At 43.7% G+C, this 13,984-nt stretch overlaps 1 protein-coding gene across 2 annotated transcripts in view; it reads left to right on the top strand.

The window, feature by feature from the left end:
* Positions 1-13,984, top strand: part of mlx (MAX dimerization protein MLX) — a 55,135-nt gene that overhangs the window by 30,061 nt on the left and 11,090 nt on the right. Inside the window, exons 4-6 of one of the 2 annotated variants that reach the window (XM_080213474.1) lie at positions 3,774-3,883; positions 3,997-4,096; positions 8,666-8,765. In XM_080213474.1, coding sequence (XP_080069600.1) covers positions 3,774-3,883; positions 3,997-4,096; positions 8,666-8,765 — 310 coding nt within the window. Of the gene's footprint in view, positions 1-3,734; positions 3,884-3,996; positions 4,097-8,665; positions 8,766-13,984 lie in introns of both variants that reach the window. The other variant, XM_080213473.1, reaches the window with a different exon arrangement.

The raw sequence follows: 13,984 nt of genomic DNA, 5'->3' as shown, positions 1-13,984 counted from the left end.
AGTTTCTTTTTACTCTGATGGTGTTTTCAGTATTGTTTATTGCAGTCAGGGGAGGTGCCAATGAAGCTACACACTAGGTGCTTGATGGTCAGCAGAAGCAGTATTCTGGATAGAAGTTTGGACTGTCATCAGAGACCCTCAGAGTGGAGCATAGGGAGCAGATGCCAAGATTAATCCTGTTCAGATTGTGTTACTAGGAGAGATGTTTAGGTGTTAGGCACTTGGCTCCAGGGTTGATTCAGTTTAGTTTCTGGAATCTAGTGTTTTCTCCTGGTGGTTTTTCCAGTGTTTTCCAAGTAGCTTTTCTATTTTTTTCCAGGTGGATTTTCCAGGTGTTTTGACTCTTGGCAATTCCCCAGCTGCGTGTTTTCCCTGTGACTGAGGGACTGGTAGCTTTAGCTGTATTTTCATTAGATAACATGTTAGGTTCAGTGATGCTTGGTGTTAAAGTGTTTATATTATGTCAGTCTGTATTTATACAATTGAAAGATAATTTTAAAAATATTTTGTTCATTTTAAACTATAAGTAACATTTAATTATTTTTAAATCCCAGCTGACAGATCATTTTGTATTGGGTTTGGAGTTTCTGTTGCTGCCAGAGTTTCCCATTACATGCACATACTGATTATTCTGCAGGTGATTTAGGCTAAAATCTTGGAGATTATTTGATCATACGGTCCTGCAAGTACACTTTACTCAGGGATTACTGGACTCATGAGTGGGACTCTCGTTTGATTCAATATTTTTGTCTTTCTGCCACTCTAGCTGATGTTCTGAACGTTCTCAAGTTTGGAGATTTCCAAATGGGAAAGGAAACATTACTGAACGCATTTATTATTGTCAAAAGATGCAGCATACAAACCAATTATTCAATCCAACCAATTAGCAACAAAACAAGTAAGAGGAGGAATGGGTCCTCAAGGTAGAAGTCTAAATTTACTTTCATAGAGATTTACAGCATGGAAACAAGCCCTTCAGCCCAACATTTCCATGCCACCCAGTTTTTACGATTAAGCTAGTCCCATTTGGCCCATAACCCTCTATACCCATCTGATCCATTTAACTGTTTAAATGCTTTTTGAAAGACAAAATTGTACCTGCTTCTTCTACTACTTCTGGCAGCTTATTCCAAACACTTGCTGCCTTCTGTGTGAAAAAATTGCCCCTCTGGACTCTTTAGTATCTCTCCCCTCTCACCTTAAACCTCGGTCCTCTGGTTTTACTCCTGAACTTTAGAAAAAGATGTTGACTATACATTATCTATTTTCCTTCATTGTTTTATAGATCTCAACAAGATCACCCCTAAGCCTCCTATACTCCAGGGTAAAAAGTCCCAGTCTATCCAACCTCTTCTTTTAACTCAGATAATCAACAAAGAACAATACAGCACAGGAAACAGGCCCTTCGGCCCTCCAAGCCTGTGCCACTCATTGGTCAAACTAGACCATTCTCCTGTATCCCTCCATTCCCAGTCTGCTCATGTGACTATCCAGATAAGTCTTAAACAATCCCAGTGCGTCCGCCTCCACCACCCCGCTTGGCAGCGCATTCCAGGCCTCCACCACCCTCTGTGTGAAATACGTCCCTCTGGTATCTGACTTATACCTTGCCCCCCTCACCTTGAACCTGTGACCCCTCGTGTTTGTCACCTCCGACCTGGGAAAAAGCTTCCCACTGTTCACCCTATCCATACCCCTCATAATTTTATATACCTCTATTAGGTCTCCCCTCATTCTCCGACTTTCCAGGGAGAACATCCCCAGTTTACCCAATCTCTCCTCATAGCTAAGACCCACCATATCAGGCAACATCCAGGTAAACCTTCTCTGCACTCTCTCCAAAGCCTCCACGTCCTTCTGGTAGTGCGGTGACCAGAACTGGACGCAGTACTCCAAATGTGACCTAACCAACATTCTATACAGCTGTAACATCAGACTCCAATTTTCATATTCTATACCTCGTCCTATAAAGGCAAGTATGCCATATGCCTTCTTCACCACCACCTCCACCTGTGCTGCCACCTTCAAGGATCTGTAGACTTGCACACCCAGGTCCCTCTGTGCGTCTATACTTTTGATAGTTCTGCCATTTATTGTATAGCTCCTCCCTACATTAGTCCTACCAAAATGCATCACTTCACATTTATCTGGATTAAATTCCATCTGCCATTTCTCCACCCAGTTTTCCAGTCTATCTATATCCTGCTGTATTCTTTGACAATCTTCATCGTTATCCGCAAGTCCAGCCATCTTCATGTCATCTGCAAGATCACACCAGTTACACCTTCTTCCAAATCATTCATATAAATCACAAATAGCAGAGGTCCCAATACAGAGCTCTGCGGAACACCACTGGTCACAGACCTCCAGCCGGAAAAAGACCCTTCCACTATTACCCTCTGTCTTCTGTGGCCAAGCCAGTTCTCTACCCATCTAGCCAGCTCTCCTTTTATCCCATGAGATTTAACCTTTTGTACCAACCTGCCATGAGGGACTTTGTCAAACACTTCACTGAAATCCATAAAGACAACATCCATGGCTCTACCCTCGTCAACTGTTTTTATCACCTCCTCAAAAAAACTGCACCAAATTTGTGAGGCATGACCTCCCTCTTACAAAACCATGCTGTCTGTCACTAATGAGATAGTTCCGTTCTAAATGCGCACACATCCTAGCTCTAAGAATCCTCTCCAACAATTTCCCTACCACGGACGTCAAGCTGACCGGCCTATTATCCTTGGTTATCCTTGCTACCCTTCTTAAATAATGGTACCACGTTCGCTATCCTCCAATCCTCAGGGACCTCACCTGTGTCCAATGAAGAGACAAAGATCTCTGTCAGAGGCCCAGCAATTTCATCTCTTGTCTCCCTGAGCAGTCTAGGATAGATGCCATCAGGCCCTGGGGATTTGTCAGTTTTAATGTTCCCTAAAAAACCTAACACTTTCTCCCTTGTAACGGAGATTTTCTCTAACGGGTCAACACTTCCCTCTGAGACACTCCCAGTTAACACGTCCCTCTCCTTTGTGAACACTGATGTAAAGTATTCATTTAGGATGTCCCCTAACTCCTTGGGCTCTAAGCATAATTCCCCTCCTTTGTTCCTGAGAGGTCCGATGGTTTTTTCCCTGACAACTCTTTTGTTCCTAACATATGAATAAAATGCCTTAGGATTCTGCTTAATCCTGTCTGCTGAGAACATTTCATGACCCCTTTTTGCCCTAATCAAGCCCCGGTAGCAGCCTAGTAAATCTTTTCTGCACTCTTTCTTGTCCAATAATATCCTTCCTAAAATAGGGTGACCAGAGGATGGATTTTTAAAAAATTTGTCTTGGTTTCGACCTTGTTCCATCACTCGGGTGGAAGTTAACATCTACAAATTGGATTTAGGGAGTCCTCTTCTGTTTATGAAAGCTTTCATAGAATGAAATTCAGGTCATGCCTTATTTGAGCAGCAGGCGTAGCTGAAGAGTTCAGAAGTTGGGTAACTGTTAGTAACTCCAGACTTATTGTCATGTCTTCATTTCCACCAAGCTAGTTCAGAAGATCCTTCTGCTGTGTGGAGTATTTATCTAGTAAACCACTGAAGATTTCAACGGTGTAGACCAAACACTACGATAGGTTAATTACAGTTAATTGACTCTAGCAATATTTATGATCTTCTGTCACTTAGACGAAGATCTAAAAAAACTTCACTGTTAATGAAGTGATTGAAACGTTCTCTTTCCTTGTAGCCGAATGCATGACAGACAATGATTGTTCTCCAACTGCAGATGATGAAGATAGTGACTACAGGCAGGAACTTGCATATAAAGAGACTTATAAAGATCGAAGGAGACAAGCTCACACACAGGCTGAACAAAAGAGACGGGATGCCATTAAGGTGCGAGATTTAAATTTAGAAACTGCAGCTTTGAAGCTTGGTTTAAGGTTTGTACAGCAAATTATAATTAACAACCTGGCTATCTGAACAATTTTTAAATGACTATCTCACAGAAAGGATATGATGACTTACAGTCAATCGTCCCTACATGCCAACAACAAGATTTCTTGATTGGATCCCAGAAACTGAGCAAAGCCACAGTTCTACAGAAAAGTATGTATGATTCTGCATTTTAATGTTTAGTGGGCATTATTGTATTTCCTGATGGAAAATATGTTCTACCTCTGAACATTACTACAGCTCTAATTGGCAACACTGTTATGGATCAGAAGCTTATTTCTGTCTCTGACCGCTCCTTATTCCTTTGTGGGATACGGTCATTCAGCAAATTCCTAAAACCTACAGAAAAAGCACATTCTCAAGTTTAGCAATTTCCAAATGGGAAAGGAAATGTTGGACCCTTAGAGGATGAGAGGGGGGATTTAGTGGTGGGAGATGAGGAAATGGCTGAGGCCTTATTAAGTTTTTTGCCTCGGTTCTTCACGGAGGAGGACGCGAATAGTTTGCCAGATATTAAAGATAGAAGGATGGTAGGAGTTGAAGGCCTGAGTGCGATTACTGTCACTAGAGAGGTAGTGCTTGATAGACTAACGGGACTGATGGTGGACAAGTCCCCAGGACCGGATGGAATGCATCCCAGGGTTCTGAAAGAAGTGGCAGAGGTGATAGTGGATGCCTCAGTGATTATTTACCAAAATTCGCTGGATTCCAGGGAAGTGCCAGAAGATTGGAAAACGGCTAATGTTACGCTGCTGTTTAAAAAACGTAGCAGACAAAAGGCAGGGGATTATAGGCTGGTTAGTTTAACGTCTGTAGTTGGAAAAATGCTCGAATCCGTCATCAAAGAAGAAATAGCGAGACACCTAGAAAAGAATGGTTTGATAGAGCAGACGCAGCACGGATTCATTAAGGGGAAGTCGTGTTTGACAAATTTATTGGATTTCTATGAGGATGTGACTAGTGTGGTAGACAGAGGGGAACCAGTGGATGTGGCGTTTCTAGATTTTCAAAAGGCGTTTGGTAAGGTGCCTCACAAAAGGTTGCTTCAGAAGGTTAGGGGGCATGGAGTTGGGGGTAAGATGTTAGCGTGGATAGAGGATTGGCTGTCTAATAGGAGGCAGAGAGTTGGTATCAATGGGTGCTATTCTGATTGGCGGTTGGTAACTAGTGGAGTGCCACAAAGATCGGTGCTGGGGCCTCAGCTATTTACCATTTATATAGATGATCTGGAGGAGGGGGCTGAGTGTAGGGTGACGAAATTTGCTGATGACACGAAGATGAGTGGAAAAGCAAATTGCACGGAGGGTGTGGAAAGTCTGCAGAGGGATCTGGATAGGCTAAGCGAGTGGGTGAAGACCTGGTAAATGGAGTATAATGTTAGCAAGTGTGAGGTTATCCACTTTGGCAGAAATAATAGTAGGAGGGATTACTATTTAAAGGGCGAAAAGCTGCAGCATGCTAGGGTGCAGCGGGACCTGGGGGTCCTTGTGCATGAGTCGCAAAAACCCAGTCTGCAGGTGCAGCAGGTGATCAAGAAGGCGAATGGGATGCTGGCCTTTATAGTGAGGGGGATAGAATATAAAAGCAGGGAGGTCTTGCTGCAACTGTACAGGGCACTGGTGAGGCTGCAGCTGGAGTACTGTGTGCAGTTTTGGTCGCCGCACTTGCGCAAGGATATTTTGGCCTTGGAGGGAATGCAGAGGAGGTTTACTAGGCTGATACCGGAGTTGAGGGGGTTGAGCTATGAGGAGAGGCTGAATAAACTAGGCTTGTACTCGTTAGAGTTTAGAAGAATGAGGGGAGATCTCATTGAGACGTATAAGATGATGAATGGGATGGATAGGATAGAGGTGGAAAGACTCTTCCCGCTCAAAAAAGACAGTAGGACTAGGGGGCACAGCCTCAAGATAAAGGGGGGGCGGTTCAGAACGGAGTTGAGGAGGAACTTCTTCACTCAAAGGGTGGTGAATCTCTGGAATTCTCTGCCCGTTGAAGTGGTGGAGGCTGCCTCGCTAAATATTTTTAAGAAGCGGGTTGATGGGTTTTTGATAAGAGAGGGGATTAAGGGTTATGGGGAGAGGGCGGGAAAGTGGAACTGAGCCACGACAGATCAGCCATGATCTTATTGAATGGCGGGGCAGGCTCGAAGGGCCAGATGGCCTACTCCTGCTCCTATTTCTTATGTTCTTATGTTCTTATGTTCTTATTCTTCCCGCTTAGAAAGGATAGCAGGACTAGAGGGCACTGCCTCAAGATAAGGGGGGGTGCAGTTTAGATCGGAGTTGAGGAGGAACTTCTTCACTCAAAGGGTGGTGAATCTCTGGAATTCTCTGCCCGTTGAAGTGGTGGAGGCTACCTCACTAAATATATTTAAGTCACGGGTAGATAGGTTTTTGACAGACAAGGGAATTAAGGGTTATGGGGAGAGAGTGGGAAAGTGGAACTGATCCACTTCAGATCAGCCATGATCTTATTGAATGGCGGGACAGGCTCGAAGGGCTAGATGGTCTACTCCTGCTCCTATTTCTTATGTTCTGATTACTGAACACATTTAATATTGCCAAAAAGTATAGCACACAAACCCATTATTAAATTCAACCAGCAATGTCAGAAGTTGCAGCGTGACATAGATAGGATGCAAGACTGGGCGGAGAAGTGACAGATGGACTTCAACCCAGATAAATGTGTAGTGGTACGTTTTGGCAGGTCAAATGGGATGAAGGAAAATAAAATGAAGGGTAAGACTCTTAGCAGTGTGGAAGATCAGAAGGATCTTGGGGTCCGGGTTCATAGGACTCTCAAATCACCTTCGCAGGTAGAGGATGTGGTTAAGAAGGCGTATGGTGTACTGGCCTTCATCAATCGAGGAACTGAGTTTAGGAGTCGGGAGATAATGCTGCAGCTGTACAAGATCCTGGTCTTGGAGTACTGTGCTCAGTTCTGGTTGCCTCATTATAGGAAGGATGTGGAAGCCATAGAAAGGGTGCAGAGGAGATTTACAAGAATGTTGTCTGGATTGAGTGGCATGCCTTATGAGGATAGGTTGAGAGAGCTCGATCTTTTCTCCTTAGAGAGATGAAGGATGAGAGGGGACCTGATAGAGGTGTATAAGATGATGAGAGTTATTGATCAGATGGACTCTCAGAGGCTTTTCCCCAGGGCTGAAATGGCTGTCATAACAGGACACAGGTTTAAGGTGCTAGGGAGTAGGTACAGAGGAGATGTCAGGGGTAAGTTTTTTCACTCAGGGTGGTGGGTGAGTGGAATCGGCTGCCGTCGGTGGTGGTGGAGGCAAATTCATTAGGGTCATTTAAGAGACTTCTGGATGAGTACATGGGACTTAATAGGATTGAGGGTTATAGGTAAGCCTAGTAGGTAGAGATAAGATTGGCGCAACTTGTGGGCCGAAGGGCCTGTTTGTGCTGTAGTTTTTCTATGATTCTAACCAGTTAGCAACAAAACAAGTAATAAAATAAGAGGAATGGATCTTGAAGTAGAGCTCTGAATTTAAAGTCATCTTGGTTTCAATACAGTCCCATCACTTGGGTGGAAATTAACATCTACAAATTGGATCTGGAGAACATAGCAAAGAAATGCTCCACAAAACAGAAAATGCTGGAAAATCTCTACAGATCTGACAGCATCTGTGGAAAGAAAATAGAGCCAGTGTTTTGAATCTGGATGACCCTTCGTCAGAGTGAAAAAAATCATCTCTGTTCTTATACAAAAGCTTTCATAGAATAGAGTTCTGGTCGTCTCCTTTGAGCAGCAGGCGTAGTTCAAGAGTTCAGAAGATGGGTAAGATAGAAGATAGGAGCGGGGGAGGCCATTTGGCTCTTTGAGCCAGCTCCGTTGTTCATTACGTTCATGGCTGATCATCCAACTCAATAGTCTAAATCTGCTTTGTTCCCACATAACCTTTGATCCCATTTGCCCCAAGTGCTATATCTCCAGCTGCCTCTTGAATACATTCAATGTTTTGGCATCAACTCCTTCCTGTGGTAATGAATTCTACAGGCTCACCACTCTTTGGGCGAAGAAATGTATCTTCACCTCCATCTTAAATGGTCTACCCTGAATCCTCAGACTGTTAGCTTGGTTCTGGACTCCCCCACCATCGGGAACATCCTTCCTGCATCTACCCTGTCCAGTCCTGTTTGAATTTTGTAAGTCTCTATGAGAACCCCCCTCATTTGTCTGAACTCCAGCAAAAACAATCCTAACCTAGTTAATCTCTTCTCATACATCAGTCCTGTCATCCCTGGAATCAGCCTGGTAAATGTTCGCTGCACTCCCTTGAAAGTAAGAACACCCTTCCTCAGAAAAGGAGACCAAAACTACTGACAATAGTCTAGGTATGGCCTCACTCAGGCCCTGTATAATTGCAACAACACAACCCTGCTCTTGTACTCGAAACCTCTTGTAATGAAGGCCAACATACCATTTGCCTTCTTTACTGCCTGCTACACCTGCATGCTTACCTTAGCGACTGGTGCACAAGGACACTAGCTCCTGCTGCACACTCCCCTCTCCCAATTTACAGCCATTCAGGTAGTAATATGCCGCCTTGTTTTTGCTTCCAAAGTGAATAACCTCACATTTATCCAAATTATACTACATCTGCCATTGATTTGCCCAGTCACCCAACCTGTAACTGTTAGTGACTCTAGTAGGGGAACATTTATTTTGATAGAATGTTAAAATTGTTCTTTGTTTTTGCAGCTATTGATTATATCCAGTTTTTGCATAAGGAAAAAAAGAAACAGGAGGAGGAACTCTCCACTCTGCGCAAAGATGTCATGGCTCTGAAGATCATGAAGGCGTAAGATTATATAACAATATATTTTCTACCTGGACTGACTTCAGTGGATAGCAGCCTTTTCAATTACACATCTACAAATTGAATTTTCTGTGAACATAATATTTAAATATTCTTGAAAACAGAAATGTCGCATTATAGTGAACTTCACTCTCATGATGATTTGTGATGTGGAGATGCTGGCATTGGATTGGGGTGAGCACAGTAAGAAGTCTCACAATACCAGGTTAAAGTCCAACAGGTTTATTTGGAATTCCAAATAAACCTGTTGGACTTTAACCTGGTATTGTGAGACTTCTTACTGTGAAGATTTGTACACATTGAGCCTATCTCAAAGTCCATAGTCATAGAGGTTTACAGCATGGAAACAGGCCCTTTAGCCCAACTTGTCCATGCCATCCAGTTTTTAACCACTAGGCTAGTTTAAATTACGTGCATATGGCCCATATCCCTCCATATCAATCTTACCCATAAGAAATCTCGCAACACCACATTAAAGTCCAACAGATTTATTTGGAATCGCGAGCTTTTGGAGCACTCACCTTCAGGTGAGTCCCATGTAACTGTCTAAACACTTTTAAAAAGACAAAATTATACCTGCCTCTACCAGTACCTCTGGCAGCTTGTACTAGACACTCACCACTCTCTACGTAAAAAAAAAAATTGCCCCTCTGGACGCTTTGGTATCTGTCCCCTTAAACCTATGCCGTCTAGTTTGAGACTCCCCTGCCTTTGGAAAGATATGTTAACTATCTACCTTATCTATGCCCTTCATTATTTTATAGATCTCTATAAGAGCACCCCTATGTTCCAAGGAAAAAAAGTCCCAGTCCGTCCAGCCTCTCCTTATAATTCAAACCATCAGGTCCCAGTAGCATCCTAGTAAATTTTTTCTGCACTTTCTAGTTTAATATCCTTTATAATAGGGTGACCAGAACTGTACAGAGTATTCCAAGTGTATTCCAAGTGTGGTCAACAAGACGTTCCAATTCCTGTATTCAGTGTTCTGACCAATGAAACCAATCATTCCAAATGCTTTCTTCACCACCCTGTCCATCTGTAACTTCACTTTCAAGGAGTATGAACCTGTACCCCTAAATCTCTTTGTCCTATAACTCTCCCCAACGCCCTACCATTAACTGAGTAAGTCCTGCCCTGGATCAGTCTACCAAAATGCATCACCTCGCATTTATCTAAATTAAACTCCATTTGCCATTCATCAGCCTACTGGCCCAATTGATGAAGATCCCACTGCAATCCTAAATAACCTCCTTCACTGTCCACTGTGCCACCAATGTTGATGTCATCTGTAAACATACTAACCATACCTTCTAAATTTTCATCCAAATCTTTAATACAAATGACAAATAATGGTGGACAGAACACCAATCCATAAGGCATACTGCTGGTCTCAGGCCTCCAGTTTTAAAAACAAGCCTCTACAACTACCCTCAGGCTTCTGTCATCAAGCCAATTTTGTATCTAATTGACTACCTCACACTGGATCCCATGAGACTTAACTTTGTGCAGCAACCTACTATGCGGTACCTTGTCAAAGCCCACGTAGACAACATCAAGTGTACTGCCCTCATCCATCTTCAGTCAAATTCGTGAGACGTGATTTTCCATTCTCAAAGCCATGCTGATTGTCCCTAATCAGTCCTTGACTCTCTAAATGCCTGTAGATCCTGTCTCTCAGAACACCTTCTAACAACTTACTCATCACAGACGTTGGGCTCACTGGCCTGTATTTCCCAGGCTTTTCCCTGCAGCCCTTTTTAAACAAAGACATAACATTTCCCACCCTCCGATCTTCAGGCAGCTCAGCTGTGGCTGTCAATGATTCAAATATCTCTGCTAGGGGAGTGCAATTTCCTCCCTAGCCTCCTAAAACATCCTGGGATGCATTTCATCAGGTCCCAGGAATTTATCTACCTTGATGCACTTTAAGACTTCCAGCACCACCACCTCTGTAATAGCGACACTGCTCAAAGATTATTATTTGTTTCCCCAAGTTCCCTAACATCCATGCCTTTCTCAACAGTAAACACTGATGAGAAATATTCATTTAGGAACTCACCCTTCTATTTTGGCTCCGCACATAAATGTTCTTGACGATCCTTAAGAGGCCCTACTGTCCCCCTGGTTACTCTTTGTCCTTTATATATTTGTAGGAATTGTTTGGACTCTCCTTTGCCTCATCTGCTAAAACAACCTTATGTCCCCATTTTGCCCTCCTGATTTCTCTCTCAACTTTACTCTGACACTCTCTATACTCTTCAAGCAATCCACCTGACCCCAGCTGCCTTTGCATGTCAAATGCTTCCTCCTCCTTCTTGACCAAAGCCTCATTATCCCAAGACATCCAGAGTTCCCTGCTTCTATCAGCCTTTACTCATTTACTCATTTCCATTTGGAAACAAATAGACTTATTAGTGATAGACAGCATGGTTTTGTGAAGGGGAGGTCATAGAACACTACAGAACAAATAGGCCCTTCAGCCCACAAGTTGCGCTGATCACATCTATACCTACCAAGCCATAGAACTATCTGTAACTCCCAATGCCATTAGATCCCATATACTCATCCAGAAGTCTTTTAAAAGACCTCAGCGAGTTCGCCTCTACCACCACTGACGGCAGCCGATTCCACTCACTCACCGCCCTCTGAGTGAAAAACTTATCCCTAACATCTCCTCTGTACTTGCTTCCCAGCACCTTAAACCTGTGGCCCCTCGTAGCGACCATTTCAGCCCTGGGAAATAGCCTCTGAGAATCCACCCTATCTATTCCTCTCAACATTTTATAAACCTTTATCAGGTCGCCTCTCAACCTTCATCTCTCCAGGGAGAAGAGACCTAGCTCCCTCAACCTACCTTCATAAGGCATGCCTCCCAATCCAGGCAACATCCTTGTAAATCTCCTCTGCACCCTCTCAATAGTTTCCACATTCTTCCTGTAGTGAGGCGACCAGAACTGCGCACAGTACTCCAAGTGGGGTCTGACAAGGGTCCTATAAAGTTGCAGCATTACCTCCTGACTCCTAAACTCAATCCTTCGATTAATGAAGGCCAGTACACCATATGCCGCCTTGACCACATCCTCCACCTGCGAGGCCAATTTAAGAATCCTATGGACCAAGACCCCAAGATCCTTCTGCTCTTCAACCCAGCTAAAACTCCTACCCTTGATATTGTATTCCTGCATCCCGTTGGTCCTGCCAAAATGGACCACTACATATTTATCCGCATTGAAATCCATCTGCCACTTCTCTGCCCAGTCTTGCATCCGTGCTGCAACTTCTGACATCCCTCCAGACTATCGACAACACCAGCAACCTTCGTATCGTCGGCGAAATTACTAACCCATCCCTCCACTTCCTCATCCAGGTCATTTATGAAAATGACAAACAGCAAGGGTCCTAGAACAGATCCCTGGGGCATTCCACTGGTGACCGACCTCCATGCAGAAGACCCATCCACAACCACTCTCTGCCTTCTGCAGGCAAGCCAGTTCTGGATCCACAAGGCCAAAGCCCCTTGGATCCCATGCCCTCTCACCTTCTCAAGAAGTCTTGCATGGGGGACCTTATCAAACGCCTTGCTGAAGTCCATGTAAACCACATCCACCGCTCTTCCTTCGTCAATGTGTTCAGTCACATTTTCAAAGAACTCAACTAGGCTCATAAGGCACGACCTGCCCTTGACAAAGCCGTGCTGACTATTTCTGATCATTCTAAACTTCTCTAAATGCTCATAAATCTTGTCCCTCAGAATCCTGTCCATCAACTTACCAATCACTGAGGTCAGACTCACCGGTCGGTTATTTCCTGGGCTATCCCTGTTCCCTTTCTTGAAAATAGGAACCACGTCCGCAACCTCCGGAACCTCTCCCGTCTCCATCGATGACGCCAAGATCATCGCCAGGGGCTCTGCAATCACTTCCCTCACCTCCCACAATAACCTGGGGTGCATCCCATCCGGTCCCGGCAACTTATCTATCTTGATAGAATTTAAAAGTTCCAACACATCCTCTTTCTTAACGTCCACGTACTCAATTTTTTCAGTCTGCCGCAAACCTGTAGTACAACCTCCCAGATCACTTTCCACCATGAAAACTGAGGCAAAATACTCATTAAGCACCTTTTGAGGAAGTGACAAAGATGATAGATGAGGGAAAGGCAGTGCATATTGTATGCATGAACTTCAGTAAAGCCTTTGACAAGATACCTCACGATAGATGGGGGTGATTTTGATCAGGTCATTGTTTGTTGTGTATCATGTATATCTCACGAACGGCTCAAAGGCTGCCAGCTTTGGACCTGAAAAGCATCTGGTCTCCCTTGGAAAGGCACAGTATCTCAAGAATTTAAACGACATGTTAAACAAGCAGTTGAATGCTGCTACTGTGCATTGGGAACACAGTTAGTATTTTCCATTAATAAGATGCTGCCATCAGTCCAAAAAATCATTCTACCTATCACATAATTGGTCAACGTCATGTGTGTGATGCTGCTTTCAACAATGTACTCCATTTACTGTACAAATCTTACCCTGGTTTGACTTCCCAAAATGCAACACCTTAGACTGATCTGCATTGAAATCCGTTTGCCAATCTTTGGCCCACTTCCCTAACTGATCAAGATCCCCCTGTAATTTTGATAACTTCCTTTGCTATGAACGATACTTCCAAATTCAGTATCATCCACACACTTACTAACCATGCCTTGTACGTTCACATCCAAATCATTTATATATAAACAACAAACAACAAGGATCCCAACACCAACCCCTGAGGCACACCACTGGTCACAGGCCTTCAGTCTGAGAAATAACCTTTGGCCATCACCCTTTGCTTTCTACCATTGAGTCAATTTTGAATCCAATTTGCTAGCTCTCCCTGGATCCCATGAAACCCACAATTCCCATAGGTGATAAATAAATGGACCTTGGTGCATAGCACAAGCAGTAAGTTTACAAAGGGTTGGAAGTGCATTGGAATCATCAAGTCTAGTGGTAAGAAAGACATGAACAAAGGTTTCAAAAGCAGATGAGCTGAGACAGGGCCATGATTGGAAGATGTTATGGAAGTGGAAATATGTGGTTATGGTGTTTGAACAAAGTATGAAGAAAATACAGCACAGGAAATGCCCCTTTGGCCCGTCAAGCCTGCACCAACTATGCTGCCTGAATTAACTAAAACCCCCTATCCTTCTGGAGACCG

The sequence above is a fragment of the Carcharhinus amblyrhynchos genome, chromosome 27 (assembly GCF_965287045.1).
Source record: "Carcharhinus amblyrhynchos chromosome 27, sCarAmb.v2.hapA, whole genome shotgun sequence".
In the NCBI taxonomy this organism is placed as follows: Eukaryota; Metazoa; Chordata; class Chondrichthyes; order Carcharhiniformes; family Carcharhinidae; genus Carcharhinus; species Carcharhinus amblyrhynchos.
This window is presented reverse-complemented; position numbering and strand designations above follow the sequence as displayed.